This window comes from Silurus aristotelis, assembly GCF_946808225.1.
Source record: "Silurus aristotelis genome assembly, chromosome: 27".
Lineage (NCBI taxonomy): Eukaryota > Metazoa > Chordata > Actinopteri > Siluriformes > Siluridae > Silurus > Silurus aristotelis.
This window is the reverse complement of record NC_139600.1, coordinates 4368943-4389425: the sequence shown is the minus strand read 5'-3', so window position 1 is coordinate 4389425 and position 20483 is coordinate 4368943. Positions and strand designations below refer to the sequence as shown.

Sequence of the window (20483 nt, the reverse complement as noted above, 5' to 3'; positions counted from 1 at the left end):
CATATATTGTGATTTCTGGATATTTTTTTTAGATTATGTCTCTCACAGTGGACATGCACCTACGATGACAATTTCAGGCCCCTCCATGATTTCTAAGTGGGAGAACTTGCAAAATAGCAGAGTGTTCAAATACTTCTTTTCCTCACTGTATGTAACTAAACCTTTGTTTTCTAATTATTAGAATTGATTATGCTCTGAAGAGGTTGATTACTGCTAATATATTAGAATAAATGAATTCGTATACATTTTTTTAAGCTGAAGCTGTTGTTAGAGCTGACTATAAACATTCATTATTTTCGATAAAAAAAGAATCAACACCTTCCAACCAACCAGAATGAACAATTCGTAATGTATAAAGTGAGCTTTTGATAATGAAATCCAAATCGCATTGATATCTACTGTATGTACATTTGCAAAATAATAATAGTTTTTAAATTTATCTGATTTCTTGCAGGTGTGCAGCAATGGAAGACTGTGTTTCGTCGACAGCATCAGCAGTCACAGCTGCATTTGTGCACCAGGTTGGACACGTTTAATAAACGTTAATGACTGTACACAGCATCGGTGTCAGAATGGGGCAACTTGTGTCAACAAAGTTGCCGGGTACAGGTAAGCACCTGCAACTTATTTTTCTGGAAATTAAAAAAAATCTGTGTTTCACATTGTCAGCATGTCAGCAATGATGTCCACAGATTAAAAAAATGCTTTTTTTAAAATCATTATAAGCAATATATCCTGCCTTATGTATGTAAAAATTACTCTGCAGCTTATCTGCAGCTGAATACAAACCATGATGTCTAGAACCGCAATCAGTGGGTTTATATAGTCAGTAATAACACGAACCCAATTTACATTTTTAATGGTGATAGTTATTCTTTGCTTATATGGTCTCCACTGGCAAACATGATTATATAAGATTTTTCTTCTTGTTTTGCATGTTGGATTTCTAATCAGCATCCACATCCCACTGTGCAAGCCGCAATACAAAACGCTCGCTTAAAAATATGTCTAAAGTACAGCAGTGCATAAACCGAACACTGAATGAAAACGTACACCAGTCAGCCATAGCATTAAAACCACCTGCTAACAGCAATATTGTGTAGTTCCTCCTTGTGCTGCCAAAACAACTCTCCAACAGATCTCTAAAGGTTTGCTGTTATAGCTGTATATAATTTGTATAACTTTAAGGTGGTTCCTCTATAGGATTTGTTCGTTAGATGCTTAATTAGATGGAACTCTGGGGAATTTCTGAGAAAATTTCTGGGGAAATGTCTTTTTTCAGTTTGTCAGAGAACTTTTTTTGTGCTAAATTTTGCTATATGACCAGTATAATTATGTGTATATTTTAGGGATGCTAAGATTCAGCGAAGTGATGCATCGGTAAAAAAAAAAAGTGCGTCGGATACACGTTAGCATTTGTATCGCGATGCATTGTTTTTTGGCGTATTTGGGTCAGTAAAAGACTATTTATTTATAGATAACCATTAGTAAATATGCCAGATGTATCCCAACACTACAGAGGCCGAGGCGTGTTCTGAGAGTCACATAGAATACAGATTAACATGGCAGAGGTTGAGCTGCATCTTCCTAGAGACAGAATTTTTTATTTTCTTTTTTCTGCAATACAAAGGCCTGTTTGTGAAAGGGGCCATGCGTTAGAAGTAAGAAGGTGCTGAAGTAAATTGATGACTTGCTGTCTGTCTGAATGGAATATATAAAAGCGGACTATCTGTACTGTATTGAATTGGCAGAGCATCATATTTTTTTTCATTGCAGCGAATTGCATCGAATTGTATTGTGTTGGTTTGCTATATAGGTAAATCGTATCGCATTGAAAATTTAATTGCATCTGCCTCAGTTATGGAGATAAACATCTCTATTATAGATTCTGTATATAAACAGGTAACAAGTGTAAAAGGGTTAAATAATACATCACAAGATATACGGACAAGGATGTTAAATTGAATTTTTTTGTTACTAAATTGACAGTTGTCAGTGTGACCACGGATACACTGGGGTTCACTGTGAGCTTGATATTTCCCTCCTTATTAAACAACTACGATCGGACATACACAGCGTCTCTGAGGACCAGCAGCACTACATCTGCTCCTGCCAGCCAGGGTACACAGGAGTCTTCTGCGAGATCAAGACAGATGAATGCAAGAGTTCCCCCTGTGCTAATGGTGCCACCTGCATGGATATTGTTGCCAGTTACTGGTGCCCCTGTGCTGCTGGATTTGAAGGTGAGCTTCACAAATTTTAGAGTGCCTTTGCTGAGAGATGCTAAGATTGGAAAAAGAAGCTGTATTAGAAGTTAGTACACGTCTATCTATCTATCTATCTATCTATCTATCTATCTATCTATCTATCTATCTATCTATCTATCTATCTATCTATCTATCTGTCTATCTGTCTGTCTGTCTGTCTGTCTGTCTGTCTGTCTGTCTGTCTGTCTGTCTGTCTGTCTGTCGGTCTGTTGGTCTGTCGGTAAAAAGTTATAAGTTAATAACTGCCCAACACGTTATTAAAACCTGTAAGGACAGTAATAAACGATCATTTTCAAGAAGGAAATGGAAAAAAGGTTGCCCGATCATGATCAGAATTCAACTTCACTTCAGTAAAATCAAATCACTTGAGTGAAATCAAATCACAAAAAAAACCCAAAACAATCGTACGACTGTATGAATAATAGTAAGAGCAAACTGAAGGGACTGGAACTGAACTGTTGTGGTACCCTTGAGAAAAGCTCTTATCAATGATGCTAATCTAAAAAAAAACAACAACAAATAAATACATTTTTTATGGAGCTTAAAGTTTGGTTTCTAAAACAGTGGAAAAGGTCACGTGGCCTGATGATTCAAAAAGCCCAGGTTCGAGTGACGGATGTTTTAGGGCGCATAAGAAGTGAAGCGAATGAAGTGATGCACCCATCATGTGGTGGCAGTTTTAGTATCTGGGGCTGCTTCAACTGGTCAGGTCTATGTTTTTTCTTTCCTGACAGCACAGGCATATTCCAAGATAACAATTCCAGGATTAATCGGTCATTGTCTATTTTCCAACTCAGTGTGGGTCTGGCAGAAAAAAATCTTTCATTCTGTTTTGAAATAAGTTTGTATTTATAAATTCATACGTCGGCAGTGCCCATGCTGCTACATGCTGACAAAAACCATAAGCAACAGACAACCATGTTAAAATGCAAAAGTTACATGCACTCAAGCTGTGTCTGAGATGGTGCAGATTTATTAATGTGTCTAAAAATCTCACTTCCTCTATTACTGGGCAAATTGAGAATGGAAATGAGGTTAAAGACGACCTACCAGGGACCACGTTTGTCTCGGCACGCTAACTCCGGACAGGATTCTCATCGATTGGGAGCCACTCTGTGCAGCTGAAGGTGGTTCTGCATCAACGGCCTGGTGATCCATGAGATTACTGATCCACACTGTAGATTTGAAGATAGATTTGGACTGTAGATAATGTCAACAATTGACTGCAATGCGTCCGGACCTCATGTTGCATTTAATCACATATCACTAAACACTTTTTACAATGATGGAACTGTAATGAATGGGCATTTGGTGTTAATGATGAAGTTGGGTCTTCATAAAGATGGGTTTCCTTTAGAGTCTGGTTCCTCTCTATGTTTTTTCTTAATGCAATCTCAGAGAGGTGTTCCTTGCCACTTTCAAACCAACTACCTGCATGTCTTTCTTCACCACATCTATAAACCTCCTCCTTGGCTTTTCTCTTTTCCTCCTTCCTGGTGGCTCCATCCTCAGCATTTCCCTGCCTATATACCCCATATCCCTCCTCTGCACATGTCCAAACCATCTCAATCGGGCCTCTCTCACTTTGTCCCCAAAACGTCCTACATGCGCTGTCCTTCTAATAAACTGATTTCTGATCCTGTCCATCGTCGTCACTCGTAATGAAAAGTTCAACATCTTCAGCTCTGCTACCTCCAGCTCCACCATCCTGTCTCTTATTTAATGCCACTGTCTTAAAACCATACAACATCGCACGTCTCACCAAAGTCCTATAAACTTTCCCTTTTACTTTCACAGATACTCTTCTATCACAAATCACTCCTGCCACTCTTCTACACCCACTCCACCCTGCCTGCACTCTTTTCTTCACTCTATATTACTTTGCACTGTTGGTACCTGTTGGTACTTCTCCACCTTCTCCACCTCTTCTCCCTGCAACCGCAAACCCCCCCTTACTGACTTTCATTCCCCACCTCTCCAGGGTCTTCTCAACCTGCTCCCTACTCTAACCACAAATAACAATATCATCCGCAAACATCATAGTCCATGGGGACTCCTGTCTTACCTCGTCTGTCAACCTGTTCCTCCCACTGCAAACAAGAAAGGGCTCAGAGCCGATCCTTGATGCAGTCCAACCTCCACCTTAAACCAGTCTGTCGTTTCTACTGCACACTTCACTGCTGTCACACTGTCCTTATACATGTCCTGTAGCACCCTTACATACTTGTCTGCCACACCTGACTTCCTCATACAACTCCACAACTCCTCTCTCACCACCCAGTTGTACGCTTTCTCTAGATCCACAAACAGACAATGCAACCCCTTCTGACCTTCTCTATACTTCTCCATCAATATTCTCAAAGCAAATAATGCATTTGTGGTGCTCTTCCTCTTCATTAACCATACTATCGCTCACAGATGGTCACCGCTTCTCTCAGCCTGGCTTCCAATACTCTTTTCCATAACTTCATGGTGTGACTGATCAACTTTATTCTCTGTAGACACTGCAGGTGTGCACATCTTCCTTATTCTTTGAAATTGGTTCCAGCACACTCCTTCTTCATTCCTCAGACATCCTCACACCTTCCAGAATCTTGTTAAAAACTCCACTGCCATCTCTCCTAAACATCTCCATGCTTCACCTGGTATGTCATCTGGTCCAAACGAATTTCCACCCTTTTTCCTCTTAATCGCTCCTCTCTCTTTCTCCCTACTGATCCTATCCACTTCCTGCTTCACCATCTCCACATCATCCAACCTTCTCTCTCTCTCATTTTTCTCATTCATCAGCTGCTCAAAATACTTCCTCCACCTTCTAAACACACTCTCCTCACTTGTAGCACATAATTCCCAGCTGGGTCCCTCTGCCTGGCCAATCGGTATAAATGCTTTTCTCCTTCCTTAGTGTCTAACTTCTCATACAGCTCCTCATATGCCTTTTCCTTGACTTTTGCTACATCCCTCTTCACCTGCTGCCGTATCTCCTTGTACTCCTGACTACTTTTTCCATCTCTCTGCCGATCCCAATTCTGTTTTGCCAACCTCTTTCTCCTTATGCTCTCCCGCACTTCCTCATTCCACCACCACCTCATTCTCTCTCCAGAGGTCACACCAAGTACTTTTCTAGCTGTCTCCTTTATCACTTCTGCAGTAGTTGTCCAATCATCCAGCACCTCTTCACCACCACCGAGCCCCTGTCTGACCTCTTCCCTGAACCTCACACTACAGTCTTTCTCCTTCAGTTTCCACCGTCTTATTCTTTTTTCAGTCCCCACTCTCTTCTTCTTCTTCTTTTCCAAAGCCATCCTACAGACCACCATCCAATCCCACCATTAGGGTTGCACAAGCCAGTGCACTCTTAGGGCAGGTCCTAAGCCCGGATAAATTAGGAGTTGCGTTAGGAAGGGCATCAAGTGTAAAATGTGCCAAATCAAATGTGCAGATCACTCAATAGTGATTCACTTTTTTAAGAAACAAACATATACATACTTTTATAACCGCTTTTTCTTTGTAAAGCTGCTTTGACAAAGTCCATTGTTAAAACTGCTGTACAAATAATCATGTGTTGAATTGAATTTAAATACATTAAAGAAACCCCCCTGGTGGTCAAGAACACAGACCTGAAACTGCAGTCAAGTCTGAGTTCTGAATGTTAGAAGGTTATTAACAGCTAACTATGCATGCTTAAAGGGGAATATAAAATAAAAAGAATTCGTAATGTGGTCTGAAGCAAGCTCATGTATTTAATCTGTAATAACTACCTACTCTAACTGCATGAAGATCTCATTTTCAGAGGCTTGTTAGAACTTTGCATAGCACTGAAACATCATCAGAAATGAAAATGTTTGCAATTACTACAATGGTGGCTCATCCGTAGGGCCAGGTGGAGGAGAGTGCAACCACATAAATCAGCAGTTCAATAAATTTTGAGCCTCATAAAATTCCTCATTCGCTGTGTGCTCAGTGCTTCATTCCGCTCCATAGATTTATTATTGCTCCTACTCTAGGTCGAAATGGAAACTACAACAAGTTGTTTTTTGAGAAAGCTGTTTAAATTTCTGCTTCCTGTAACCCGGGACACTCAAATTGAAAATAATAAAATTGAAAAAAATAAATTAATGCCAGTCATCACTTCCACTATCTGTGTTTATGAGCCAATCAACTTTAACTTTGCTACACAAATGGTCTCTTGGATTTAAGTCCGATGATTGACTTAGCCAACTCTAACAGCTTTATTTTCTTTTTCTGGAAGAGTCTACTTCTTAGCATGTTTTGGATCATTCCACGTACTTCTGGAAGGTCCACTCATTTTTTCATTGATCATAGTAGTAGAGGCAACAGATTCATTTCAAGAATTTTCTGGGACATGGTTCCATTCATCTTCACTTTAATAATATGGATTCTGCAAATACCAGCCTCATACCGTGGTGACTCCAAGTTCAAACTTCACTGTTGGAATGGTATTTTTTAGGGTCATATGCAGAGCCGATTCTCCTTCAAACATGCTCTGTTATATTATTGCCAAAAAGTTCGATTTTGGTCTCATCTGACCAGATTACATTCTTCCAGAAATATGCAGGCAAAAAGTGTAGCAAACTTCAAAAAACTTTACAATGGATAGTGGAGCCTTCAATAATGGAGACCTCTGAGATCTTCTGAGGTGCCTATGTGCCCATAGTTTTCTCTTTCTGAATGCTGCTTAGACCTTGGACAAGTATTCTGTCTTAACTTTAGACTCCCTGATCAGAAGTCTTGAGAGGAACTTCTATGAATGGCTGGTTGATAGTAAAGTGATCTTCATTCCACTTATGAAAAATGGCTCAGTGGTGCTTCCAGAAACATTAAGAGATGCAAAATCTGTTGGGAACAAATGGTCTCCAAAGAGCTCTTTGATTCTACTCATCTTTGGATTCTTGCATTCAGAGGTGGATAAGACTTCTTATAACTTATCAACATGGACTAACCCATCGGATTCTAGTTTTTATAGGTGGGTGCTAGAACTGTATCCACACACACCTACACTGCACCAATGATTCCTCTGATTTTTAAACACTGCTCGACTGGTCCCATCATTTCTTAGGGTGCGAGGAAGACATACTTTAAATTCCTTCTCTGTTCTGGAACCTAGGCGGTGGAATTTGTGGAAATTATAAAAATAACATTGCCATAAATGTAAATGTACTCCTGCATTATTTTATCAGCCATAATTTCATTCAATGTGACAGCAACAGACAGATAAATGAGTGCCTCTCAACAAGACAAAGTGGTCCTTCACAACTGGACTGGTTTGCATGCATTGACTTCAGAAATGGCTTTGCAGATATACATCTTCCCTGAGTTAGACCAATAAATCTAGATTTTGAAATAAAAATATTGGGGGAATAAATCAGACAGCTCTGAGAGGGTTTTTTTGTTCATAGAATGGTGGTAGGTTAGTGTTTAAGGCTCTAGGTTACTGATCGGCAAGTGTGGGTTCAAGCCCCGATATTGACAAGGTGCCACTTTTAGGGACCTTGAGCAAGGTCCTTTATCATCTGTGCTCCAGGGGCGCTGTATCATGGCTGACTGTGTGCTCTGACTCCAGCTTCCAAACATCGATGGGATATGTAAGGAAATAATTTCACTGTGATGTAAAAGTACATGTGACGAGTATAGTGGTAGAAAGGTGTAATTGCAGGTGGACTAATTAAAAGGAGCTGCCAACCCACCAAACCAATTATGTAATTACTTACTATGATGCTTACGACGAAGTGCAGAATGATGACACATGAAATGTAAAGTGCATCCGAAGATTAATTAGGATGATGCCTTGTTTGAAGATTTTGCACGCAGATCTGCGCAGGGAGCAATGTGACGTTTTTTTTTTTTTTTAAGGAGCACAGAAACCTTTCTGTTGAGAGTGATGAGAGGCTCATCAGCTGAATTTGTTTGCCTTGTGAGCTTTTATTTGATCTCTGCTGGCAACACTTTTTACTTTTGGAGAAGCCAAGAAAATCACAGCAATAGTATCTCCATGCCCACGTCCCTGTTCTACTTTCCAACCGGCTATAAACTGAATAATAAAGTGTCTTTTACACTTAATATTGCTGCAATACGTTACATTTTTAAATTCAGTATTTTATTGTAATCAATATGGGGTCCCTGGTGTTCTAGTGGTTAGGATGTGGCGCTCTCACTGCTGCGGCCCGCGTTTGATCCCTGGTCAGGGAACCAACCCCAGTCACTCTTACTGCCGGGCACAAGCCCGGATAAATGGGGAGGGTTGCGTTAGGAAGGGCATCCAGCATAAAAACATGCCAAATCAAACATGCAGATGATCCGCTGTGGCGCCCCCTAACGGGAGAAGCCGAAAGAAAGTTTTTTCTTCTTTTTTTTTTGTACTCGATATGGTAGCAGTAATGAGGGCATCTGTGGGACTTACATACATTTACACTGTATAAAATCACCATGGTAAAGGCACAGTGTTTACCATATATATACCGATTGATAGGCATCTTATGGGGCAAATAGGTGTGTTATATGGGGTAAAATGCGTATTACTGGGTTAGTGAGTGTAGTAGAGGGTTTATTGTTGTATTCATGGGTTAATAAGTATATTATAGAGTAAATAGTTAGATTATAAAGTTACTGGATGTATTAATGAGGTAATGAATAAAGCATGGGCCAAAGGGGTGTATTATGGGGTAAATAGGTGTATTATTGGCTTAATTGGTGGGTTAATAGGTATATTATGTAGTTACTGGGTGTGTAACTGGGTTGATAAACATACTGTATTATAGGGCAAAGGGGTATAATATCGGGTAAATAGGTCTATTACTAGCTTATCGGGTGTAGTAGAGGTTTTTTAAACCACAAATTTGTGGTTTAATAATTATATTATAGGGTACAGTGGTGTATTATTTAGTTACTGGGTTGATGAATGTATTATGGGGTAAATGTGTATACTATCAATAGGTGTATTGAGAGGTGTATTTTTGGGTTAATAGTTATATTATAGGGTAAATGGGGGTATTACAAGGTAAATAGGTTTATTATAGGATAAAGTTGGTCACTAATTGGCTAATCTGTAGTTCTCTCTTTTTACAACTGGCTTTTGGTGCAGAGTATAAATGAACTGACTAACTTTTTTATTCTAGTATAATATATTAATCATCTATTTCACTCTGGATTATTTGGTTTCTATCTCACAGTTTATCTCTTTTTATTTAATGGCTGCCAGCTTCAACACGTCTGAGTTGAGATAGCGTAGGATTCTTGAAAAATATCTAAAACTCTTTAGTAATAATTTTTTAGTCAACAAAAAAAATCTTATCCAATCTTTAATGTAATCTCTATTCAATTTTCTATAGATTGTACAGTTAATCCTAAAGTAACAATAAGCAGGTAGCAATGTTGTATTTATTGTTAATACTTCTGTCTAACCTTGATAAAAAAAATTTCAACTCCAGGTCAGAACTGCTATGAGAATACAAATACTTGCCTTGTGTTAAGGCCATGTTCGTGTTCTCATGTAGGAAGTGTAGCTGTTTAGCAGGAACGTCCAACCTTTTTTTATAAAAGGCACCAGAACCTATTGTAAAGTATTAGAATGGTATTGCTCATTATTTTGTCTTTGGAGACATTTGGGTTTGAGATTAGAAGATGACTGCAAGATGACTCCAAATTTCAGCTTCTGATATAGACATCCAGATGTGTTAAACAACTTATAACATGGCATTTAGCAATTTTTTTAAAAGAATTTGGAACATGTGACTGGCAGCTGTTTGTTGTTTTACCCAGGATTGCACTGTTACAGTAGATTGAGAGTTTAAACAGTGTTGGCTCTGAATTTCAACTCTTGCATCTGCGTGTGTTGTTAAAAAGGATAAACCAACATAAAAACCAGAAAGCTGTATATGGAAAGCTGAGAAAAGAAAGAAAATTGATCAGGGAAAGTGCACAAGCAATGAGAAAGGCCAGTACTACCATGTAATCAGCAGCAGTTGATGACAGCAACATTTTTCAAACTGTAAAGAAAACAGTGACATCACCAATAACCTCCATGGGGCAGGGGTGAAGGTAACGTAATCCATTAGAGAAGACTTTGAGGGGAAAAATAAAAGCCAATAACACAGAATATAAACATTTTTCATCAACAGTACAATTCAAAAGTACAGTGACGAGCCACAAAAGATTTCTAACCAACAATAAGACGTGTTCCTATACATTTGCTCACCCGAAATTTGCCACCCAGTGCAATATTCTACATTTTTTAACACATAAAGATGTAAATCTCAGGAACCGAAGTGCTGGAGTAATTCATGAATTTGCAGTTGTAGTCAAAGGCGAAGCTAACTGCATTTTCACATAGTCTGTTGGCAGCTCCAGGTGAAAGAACAGAAGCTGTGGGCCAATTAACATCGGTTTTGGAGGCCACAGTTGTGCTGGAATAAAGATCCACTAGACATGCACTTCACGTAGAGATGTTTCCCTTTCAAGAAAAACATGCGCTCCGTTTCACATACACGCTGTGTGAGTTAATATCCCACTCCAGGGAACGAAAATCAGTGTATCAGTGTATGTTTTCCTGAGTGTATTAAAATACTCCATATAAACCTAATTGTGAAGGAAAACAGGTGTCCTGTCCTGTCAGAATCGTTTTCTTTACCCCCCACATCTGGTGTGATTTTAGCGGTAGATAAGATTTGGGGTTTTATTGGCCTTATGAAAAATCTACTTAAATTGGTGTTATGAGATTATCATCAATGCTGAGTGAGCAAATATGCCAGGAAAGGGTGAGCTATTTTCCTGGCACAGATGCACCTTTGCCATTTATATACTGTAACATATGGCAATGTGGATTTTTTTTATTTTATAGGTGTAGGCAAAGCTGTACTAGTGAAGAAAGTTTGTTTTCTGAAGACGCTTAGTCACGTATAAACGTGTCCAAGTGTTGTAGAAAAAAATAATAGAAAATGTGTACTGTAGCGGAATAGAGCAGTGCATAATACAGTATTGTGTTTTTAGACATGAATCAAATATAATCTAATATCTAATCTAATTGAATTATGGATGTAAGGATGCCATACAATGATGTTGTACAATAATGATTTGATTGGATTTAATCATTAGATAATTGCATTATTGCCATCAGAAAAATATAGAAGTGATTGAATGTTGCATAAACATGCAGCTACTGTATAAGGGTGAACTTTACCAGGATGATCGGCTTCTTACATTGCGGTAGATTTATTAGATTTTTGCTAGATTTTATTCTGCTTTTTTCCTCCTCTGTTTTCCAATATCTCCAGCTTTGACACTATTTTTTGTTGGACAGAGTTAAAAAAAAAAATTAAAAAAAGAAGAAGAAAAATATTGCTACAGCAAGCAGTACTTGTAATAACAACAATGCATTTTACATAGACATTCTTTATATATATATATTTCAGTGCATTTGGGGAGTACATAATTTTTTTCGCATTAATCTACACCGTTCTTTCTTTCTTTCGGGCTTCTCCCGTTAGGGGTCGCCACAGCGGACCATCCGCATGTTTGATTTGGCACATGTTTTTACGTGCCCTTCCTAACGCAAACCCTCCCCAATTTATCCGGGGCTTGGGACCGGCACTGAAAGTGGGTGGGGTTGGTTCCCTGACCGGGGATCGAACCCGGGCTGCAGCAGTGCGAGCGCCGCATTCTAACCACTAGACCACCAGGGATTAATCTACACCTAGTACTCCATAATTACCAAATGCGAATAGACTTCTAGAAATGTCTGTAATATATGTTTTTTTTATAAAAAAAAAAAAAAAAAAAAAAAAAAAAAAAAACCTGATATATTACATGTAATTAAATATTTAGTATTTGCAACAACACTTAAAAATTGGCTCAGGTGCCTCCTATTTCTCTTGGTCATTGCGGAGATGTTCCTACATCCTGACTGGAACACTATTAAAACTGCTGCTGTATTGAAGATTCCCAAGAGCACAGTGGCCTCCATAATTCTTAAATGCAAGTAATTTGGCACAACCAGAAGCGGCTGAAGTGCCTTAATAAGAAAGATAAAAAAGAAACCAATGGTCACTGAGGTGCGACAATCCTGTGTGGAGATGGAGCAAAGTTCCAAAAGGACAACCATCACTGCAGCGCTTCAATGATCTTGGCTTTTTAAGGCAGAGACTCTCCTCAGTGCAAAATCCACTTGCTTGGAGTTTGTAAACAGGTACCTGAAAGACTATTAGACTGTAAAGAATAAGATTCTTTGGTCTGATTAAAAAAAGGATTGTACTTTTTGGTTCAATTAAAAAAATTATGTCTGGAGGAAGCCATGTACTGCTCATTACCTGTTTAAAACCATCTCAACAGTGATGCATGATCATCATGCGGTGGGGGTGTTTTTTACATTTACATTTACTTTTGTGGCATTTAGCAGACGCCCGTCTCCAGAGCGATGTACAATAGTGCTTTGAGTCTCTAGCAATTAATAAATCTACACTGGCACGCAAGATTTCAAACTTAATATAAATATAACTCTTGAATTCTACAAAGCAAATTTGGAAAGTGCTAATTTAAGTGTTTCAGGAAGAGGTAGGTCTTCAACCGCCGCTTAAAGATAGCCAGGGACTCCGCTGTACGGACATTTAGGGGAAGTTCATTCCACCACTTCGGTATACTTAGTATACTTACCTCTCATTCTGAGAGAAGGTAGTACGAATCGAGAAGTGCTGGAGGATCTCAGACAGCGAGGTGCAGTGCGAGGTGTGATGAGGTTTGTCTGAAGCAGGGACTGGGAGACTGGTCAGGGTTTAGGGAAATCCAAATGAAGCAAATTACAGTGATAGCCTCAATAAAAACCTGTTTCACAACATTTGGTTTGGGATGAAGGGTGACCTTCTTACATTCACACAGCCAAGACAACACAGATGTGGATTAGGGACAAATCTGTGAATGTTCTACATTGGCCAAGCCAGAGCCCTGAATGGTTAACATCTTTGGAGAGACCTAAAAGTGGCACCTTTCAAACCAACTACCTGCATGTCTTCTCTCACCACATCCATAAACCTCCTCCTTGGTCTTCCTCTTTTCCTTTCTCCTGGCTCTATTCTCAGCATTCTCCTTCTTAAATAACCCATGCCCCTCTCCTGCACATGTCCAAACCATCTCAATCAGGCTTCTCCCACATTGTCCCCAAAACGTCCTACATGCTCTGCCCCTTTAATAAACTCATTTTTAATCCTGTCCATCGTTGTCACTCCCAATAAAAACCTCAACATCTTCAGCTCTGCTACCTCCAGCTCCACCTCCTGTCTTTTACTCAGTGCCACTGTCTCTAATCCATACAACATCTCAGGTCTCACCACAGTCCTATAAACTATCTTTCACTCTTTACAGATACTCTTCTATCACAGATCACTCCTGCTATCACTCTTCTCCACCCACTCCACCCTTCCTGCACTCTTTTCTTCACTTCTCTCACACACTCTCCATTACTTTGCGCTGCTGATCCCAGGTACCTGAACTCCTCCACCTTCTCCACCTCTTCTTCCTGTAACCGCACGCCTCCACTGCCCTCCCTCTCATTCACACACATGTACTCTATCTTACTCCTACTGACTTTCATTCCCCTTCTCTCCAGCACGTACCTCCACCTCTCCAGGCTCTTCTTAACCTGCTCCCTACTCTCACCACAAATCACAATATCATTCGCAAACATCATAGTCTACAGAGACTCCTGTCTGACCTCGTCCTTCAACCTGTCCATCACCACTGCAAACAGCAAAGGGCATAGAGCGGATCCTTGATGCAGTCCAACCTCCACCTTGAACCAGTCTGTCGTTTCGACTGCACACTTCACTGCTGTCACACTTTCCTCATACTCATACATGTCCTGCACCACCCTCACATACTTCTCTGACACACCAGACTTCACAACACAATACCACAACTCCTCTCTCCCCACCCTGTCATACGCTTTCTCTAAATCCACAAACACACAATGCAACTCCTGCTGACCTTCTCTATACTTCTCCATCAACATTCTCAAAGCAAATAATGCCTGTGGTGCTCTTCCTCTTCATTAACCATACTATCGCTTACAGATGGTCCCCTCTTCTCTCAGCCTGGCTTCCACTACTCTTTCCCATAACTTGGTGTGACTGATCAACTTTATTATTCCTAAAAACTTGTACCAGCAAACTCCTTCTCTATTCCTCAGGCATCTTCTCACCTTCCTGAATCTTGTTGCGAAAATACTTGATTGATCCCACAGGGAAATTCTTTGGTTGCAGTTGCTCACAATCAAAGAAAATATCAAGTTAAGGTTCAAGCAAAGTAAAAAATTTAAGGAATATAAAAAAAAAAAATAATACATTTAAATGTATATATTAAGAGAAATGAATGTGTAGCAGCATGAAATGGAATTTGTAGCAGCAGTGAAAAACAGATGGCACATGCAACTAATTATTATTATTATTGCGCTGAGATTATTGCACATAATTGCCCAAGGTATCAACAATACATAAGTGTGACATATTAATCTATAAAAATAACTATATCTATATTGTCTATAATGTATAACATCTATATGGTGGAGCAGCTGTGTAACACTCAGAGGGAGGAGTTATGTAACTGGCTGCAGGCAGAAATGATCTCCAGTGGTGCTCTGTGGTATATCGTGGTTGTATGAATCTTTACTCCTCAAACTGAGGAAAGAGACTCCAGCTCTTCCCCAACAGCATGGCCTTGTGGATCAGTTAGTTGAGTCTGTTAGTATCTGCCACTCTCAGCCTGCTTTCCCAGAGTTCTACAGCGTACAGGAGAGCACTGGCCACAACAGTCTCATTAAACATCCTCAGCATTGTCCTGCAGATGTTCTTTTGTAACATTAACATTAACAGCAACATTAAAAGCCATTTCTACTGCAGTGCAGAGTCTAGCTGAAGGGAGCAGTGAGAAGGTGAGTGTCAGATGATCTGGGTGTATGAAAGAAGGACGCTAGATATGTAGGCAGGGGCCAGACCATGCAGGGACTTGAAGAGCAGAAGAAGTTATGCAGTCAATGGAAGCTAACAGAGAGACAGTACAACGTGTGGTGGTGAAATGTTCCATGGTCTGGTGTGGGTAAAATGTAAGGAAACCAAGGGAACCAACCCCAGCCATTAGTGTTGCACAAGCCTTAGTGCAGGTCCCAAGCCCGGATAAATGTGAAGGGTTGTGTTAGGATGGGCATCCAGCGTAAAAACACGTGCCAAATCAAACATGAGGATGGTCCACTCTGGCGACCCCTAATGGGAGAAGCCAAAAGAAAGTATAGTTTTAAGTGGGGGGGTTGGGTTTAGTTTGTAAATTTGTGTTGAATAATGCTGAAACATGGCAACCCTGACCTTTAGTATATACACTGCTTTCGATAAACTGTCTAAACGGACTGTATGAAACACCTTTTGGCTGTGTTCAATTTTTTTTGTTTGTTTTATTCTTCAGGATATAACAGTTCCAACACACACATCTAAACCTAGCTTGATTTTGAAGAAAAAAAGTCGGATTTTTTGCCAACCTATCTGAATAGTACAAAAATTGTATCGTATATACATTGTTACAGAGAAAGAGGTTAGTAGTGTAAACAAAATACTACAGGCTTATTATATCTTATTAATAAATATATAAATTGATGAATTGTTGACAGTCTCTGACCTGAGAGGGTCTCTGAAAATTAATTGAAACTTAATAAGCTCTGTAAGCAGCATGTGAAATTTTTCGTATATTTTGTAGAGCAATTTTAACAATGGACATTTTTCTGAAGCAGCTTTACACAGATGAAGTGGTAATAAAGAATGTACACGTTTGTTCTAAATGTAAGTTTATGCCTAATGAGCGAGCCAGTGGCGAATGTGGCAAAGAAGAAACCTTGAGAGGAATCAGGGCACTTATCCTCATCTGGGTGGCACATTTCTTACAGTTCATCCTTGTTGAGGTGTGCAGTAGGTGATAAGTCATTAAAATAGGGCTTTAAAGTCGACTAAAATGCCCATGGACTCAAACGCACTTTGGATCACAATGCTAAAAAAAAAAATAAAAAATCTAGAGAAGCTCTTTGTTCTGTTATAATTGCTAGTGTTATAATGTTGTGGTTGTGTAACTGTGTAAATTATTTTTACTTTGGTTTTATTTCTATAGCGTTTTTAACGATGGACATTAGTTTTAAGGTGGAATCTATCAATTTAGTGCCTATAAGGTTTATCTTTATATCCCTACTAAACCAGCCATGGGTGACTGCGGCAAGGAAAAACCGCCATGAAAGGGTATGAGGAAGAAACCTTGTGAAGACTCAAACCCGTCCTCATCTGGGTGACACCGAATGTCCATTCATTATAGTTCCATTATAGTTATTTTGTCAGTCACTGGCATATTTTCAGAATCAGCTGATAAAACTGCATTGGCATAATCTACACAAATAATGCAATACTGCAATAACGATTGCAAACAATTTACATTCTGACCTTTTATCAGTTTCCGTGAAATGCGTTTGCATCATTTGTTTGCACGCAATCATGCTTTTAATCACAACGACGGAACGCTATCTGGATCACGTCTTGATTTATTACCCTTCCGTTTTCCTCTGGTCCTTATGAACCATATCCTATAGGTACCGTAGAAGCATTAGGCAATAGATACCATTGTTCGCGCCAGCTTAATTGTGTATTTTTCTTCCTTTTTTGAGACACTGGCACAATTTTTTTTCGCCTAATGAAAGTAACTCGCTGCCTTGGGTCAGGTCAGCGATTCCCATTTGAATAAGGCTGCACAGTAAGTATGACATTCCTTCATGCAACATTAACCTCACAGTGAATTGCACGAGCAATTAGTTATTAAATACTGCTGCTGCGATTTCACTAAAGCACGTTCTGTCTGTTGGTCACTTCCATAGAACATTTAATCAGCATGTAGGTGTTTTAAATCATTTGGATTTATTGTTCTATTTCTCAGTGTAGGTAGTCTGTATATGTTTTAGCAGGCTCGTGACTCTAAATTGGCTCGGATGTTTGCGATGGCTACGCTTGTTTGACACCAGGGTCCGATCTATTTTTATTTTTAACACATGAAGACCCGTGACTATATGTTGTAATTTATTCAATTGGCACGCAACACGCGCCGGTCACCTTTGTGCCGCAGACATCGAGCGAATATTTCTTACCACGGGTGGCTGTTTAATTTATAACACAGGGCATCGATGCACTCATCCATCAGCGGCTCAACGTTAGCGATGCTGCCAGGCCAGACAAAATGCGATATGGATCAGATGATCCACACCGAGCCTCCGAGGCGCAGATGAGCCTATTAACATACCGGGCTGCACAAAGAGAGCTAGAGAAGGAATCAATGGCTTCATAAATCTCCAAGTCAAAAAGATGGCTTTACCTAATAAAACATAAAGCAGACATAACAGCGTCTAATTCTGGAAACAGTTTATGGCCTTGCTAACAAGCCTTGGAGAAATTTTGTCAGAGAAATTAATTACAGAGGTACATATTTATACGAGGAAAGAGATGCGTATAGGCTTTGGAAATGACACTTTACTATGTAAAATTAACGTTGGTTGAATTTTTTAACAATTTACACAATTTCAATATAGAATTTGAAATTAAAATTTTCTTTCTTTTTTTTTTTTGTTTTATGTTTTTATTTATTTTTTAACACACACACACACACACACACACACACACACACACACACACACATATATATATATGCACTATATGTAAATATCTAATAATATATGTAATATATAAATATCACCCCCCATGTACATTGCCCTGTTTTTGCATCTCTTTGTGCATCTTTTGCTAATTAATAAATCTGTTAAAAATAAAAACCAGGTTGATGGGGTATTTTGCCACCTCACAGCATCAGGATCCCAGGTCCTTGAGCTTGTTTGCCCTCTCCTGCTTCCTCTCTACCTTCCTTGAAACATCCATGCAATCGAATTGGCTGTGCAGAAATTCCCCCCCAAGTTTGACCCGAATGATTTTTCTTATCAGCTATAAACTTCCGCAAGGTGCTACAAGAGTTCTTGTTTTCGCTCTGAAGAAATAAAAGGAATAGCCTGGTTATTTTATTGAGCACTCCAAAGAATGAGAAGCAATTTAATTTCCATTAGCTATAAACACTTTCACAACAATGAGCATTGAGTTACATAAAAAGCTCAGCCGGCACGGCTAGAAATATCCCGAGTTGCTGTTTTCCAGGAGGTTTTGAGTTTTTTTTTTTTTTTTTACTACATTTACACCAAGGAAGCGAGAAACACCACAATACTAACACTTTGATAATTTTGTTAGAGCGTTCCGAAAATACTCACCATTTTTATTTTATTTTTTTTTTTTAATTTTGGAACAACTGCACTCGAGTTAATAGCTTTTAATAATAATTTTTATAAAAAAGTCAGACCCTTTGATTTGAGTTGAGACCAGTTTATTTTATCATTATTAAGTCTTATTGATTAACATTAATCTAGACTTAATTCAGCACATGCCTCTGTCTGGATAAAGCTTCACAGCTGAGCAAAAAATACAAAGCCATGAGGTTAAACAGAAATTCCAGTAGACAGTATTGGGTCAAGTCATGGTTTTGAGGAATGATCACCATGGCCTTGATCATTCAGGAATCATTTAGAAAAAAACTCAGAACCAAAGAGAAACCCTTCTAAGAGGTCAAACTGTACCTGCTAGAAGAACCACCATCTCAAAGTTGAACCACCAACTCCTTAGTAAAATGTTCATGACTGTTCACTTAGACATGGACAAAATCCAGAGAAAACCAAGGTCACCTCACCTGACTATGATCTATCCCTTTGTTAAAGCATGCTGGTGGCAGCATAGCAGCAGGGAGGATTTTCTAGGTTAGGGAAAGAAAAAAAAAAATTTGAATAGATCAAACAATTTGAAAAACTCAAGGCAACGTTTCACCTTCGAATACAACAGTGAGCAGAATTGATACTAAAAAGTGAACATATAAGTGGATCTTCAGGACAAGTTGATGCTCTTTTGTGATCCAACCAGAGCTGAGGCAGGAACTTCAGTAGATATATTTAAGTTAGTGGTGTAGCTCGACGTTTAACCCAAGTTCAAAAGGATCTTCAAAGAGGAATGTGAGAAAAATTACATGGAAAATGATATTTAACATTGGAGCCACTGCCAAAGGACTTCAACTGATTTCTGATATACTGTATATATTAATTAATTATGCAAAATGCAGAATTATCAGGATTTTCTCCTTTTAAGATAAATTCTTGGAGCTGGACATAAAACCCAAAAGAGTCCATCTTGTTGGACTGTTGTAAAAGTGACGGGGAACAGTGATCCTGCGCTCAAAGTGCGAGGCGGAGACTGAACAAACTTGCGGTCCACCACTTAATATGTTCCTACCGAAACGTTTCAGTATGAATACTGAAAGTACATGTACCGTTATATTTCTAGTATACAGAGTTTATCTGAAAGCGTACTGAAAACCTTATAACGCATACCAGGTTTTTTTGGCTTTGTGTTAATTGCGAATCGATTCACGTCTGCTGTTATGAACCGCAGCAAAGGGTTAAACACATGGCTCATCCAGGCTAAATGCCTATGTGAAAGTGCCCTTTAAAAGGCTTTTTGATATGATGGAGGAATTATGCAAGATGAAAAAAAAACAGCCTGCCATTTATATCATTATTCAGCACAGCACCTTGCCCAATGAAAACATCATCTCCAGATTTTTATAGTGGTTCATGCCTCAATATCAATAACCACAACTTCATTACTCTAGTTGCACTTATTCTATGACATACATCAAAATGAGAGATGCCCATGCTTTCTTATGGAAATCAAATCCACCCGTGCAGCCATCTCAAGGACATGTCCAATGTCGCAACGTGTCTTTCGTTAATGTAGCCTGACTTTGAGGAAACATCTGGATTAGGAATGTTTCGTAGCGTTCGGCTGCCACAGAAACAAAAACGAGCGGTCAAGGCAATAATCGTTTGATCAAAATGCATTCCTGCTATGGGTTTAGAGCAGGGGTCCCCAATTATTGTTCTGTGAGGATCAGGTTTTTCTTTTTTTAAATGGAGGATCGCTTCTGTAACAGAAAATGACATAGACTAATGTGATACCAGTATTTATTATGCATTCCAATGCTAGATTAGTTTATTATTTTGTTATGCACTTTACAAATGAGCATTGCTTTTTAAGAGATATGTCGCCTATT

At 39.1% G+C, this 20483-nt stretch overlaps 1 protein-coding gene across 1 annotated transcript in view; it reads left to right on the top strand.

The window, feature by feature from the left end:
• The first annotated feature begins 536 nt into the window (after positions 1–536).
• Positions 537–20483, top strand: part of eys (eyes shut homolog) — a 307099-nt gene continuing 287152 nt past the window's right edge. Inside the window, exon 1 of the mRNA XM_083532265.1 lies at positions 537–609. Coding sequence (XP_083388391.1) covers positions 546–609 — 64 coding nt within the window. The 5' untranslated portion in view covers positions 537–545. The remainder of the gene's footprint in view (positions 610–20483) is intronic.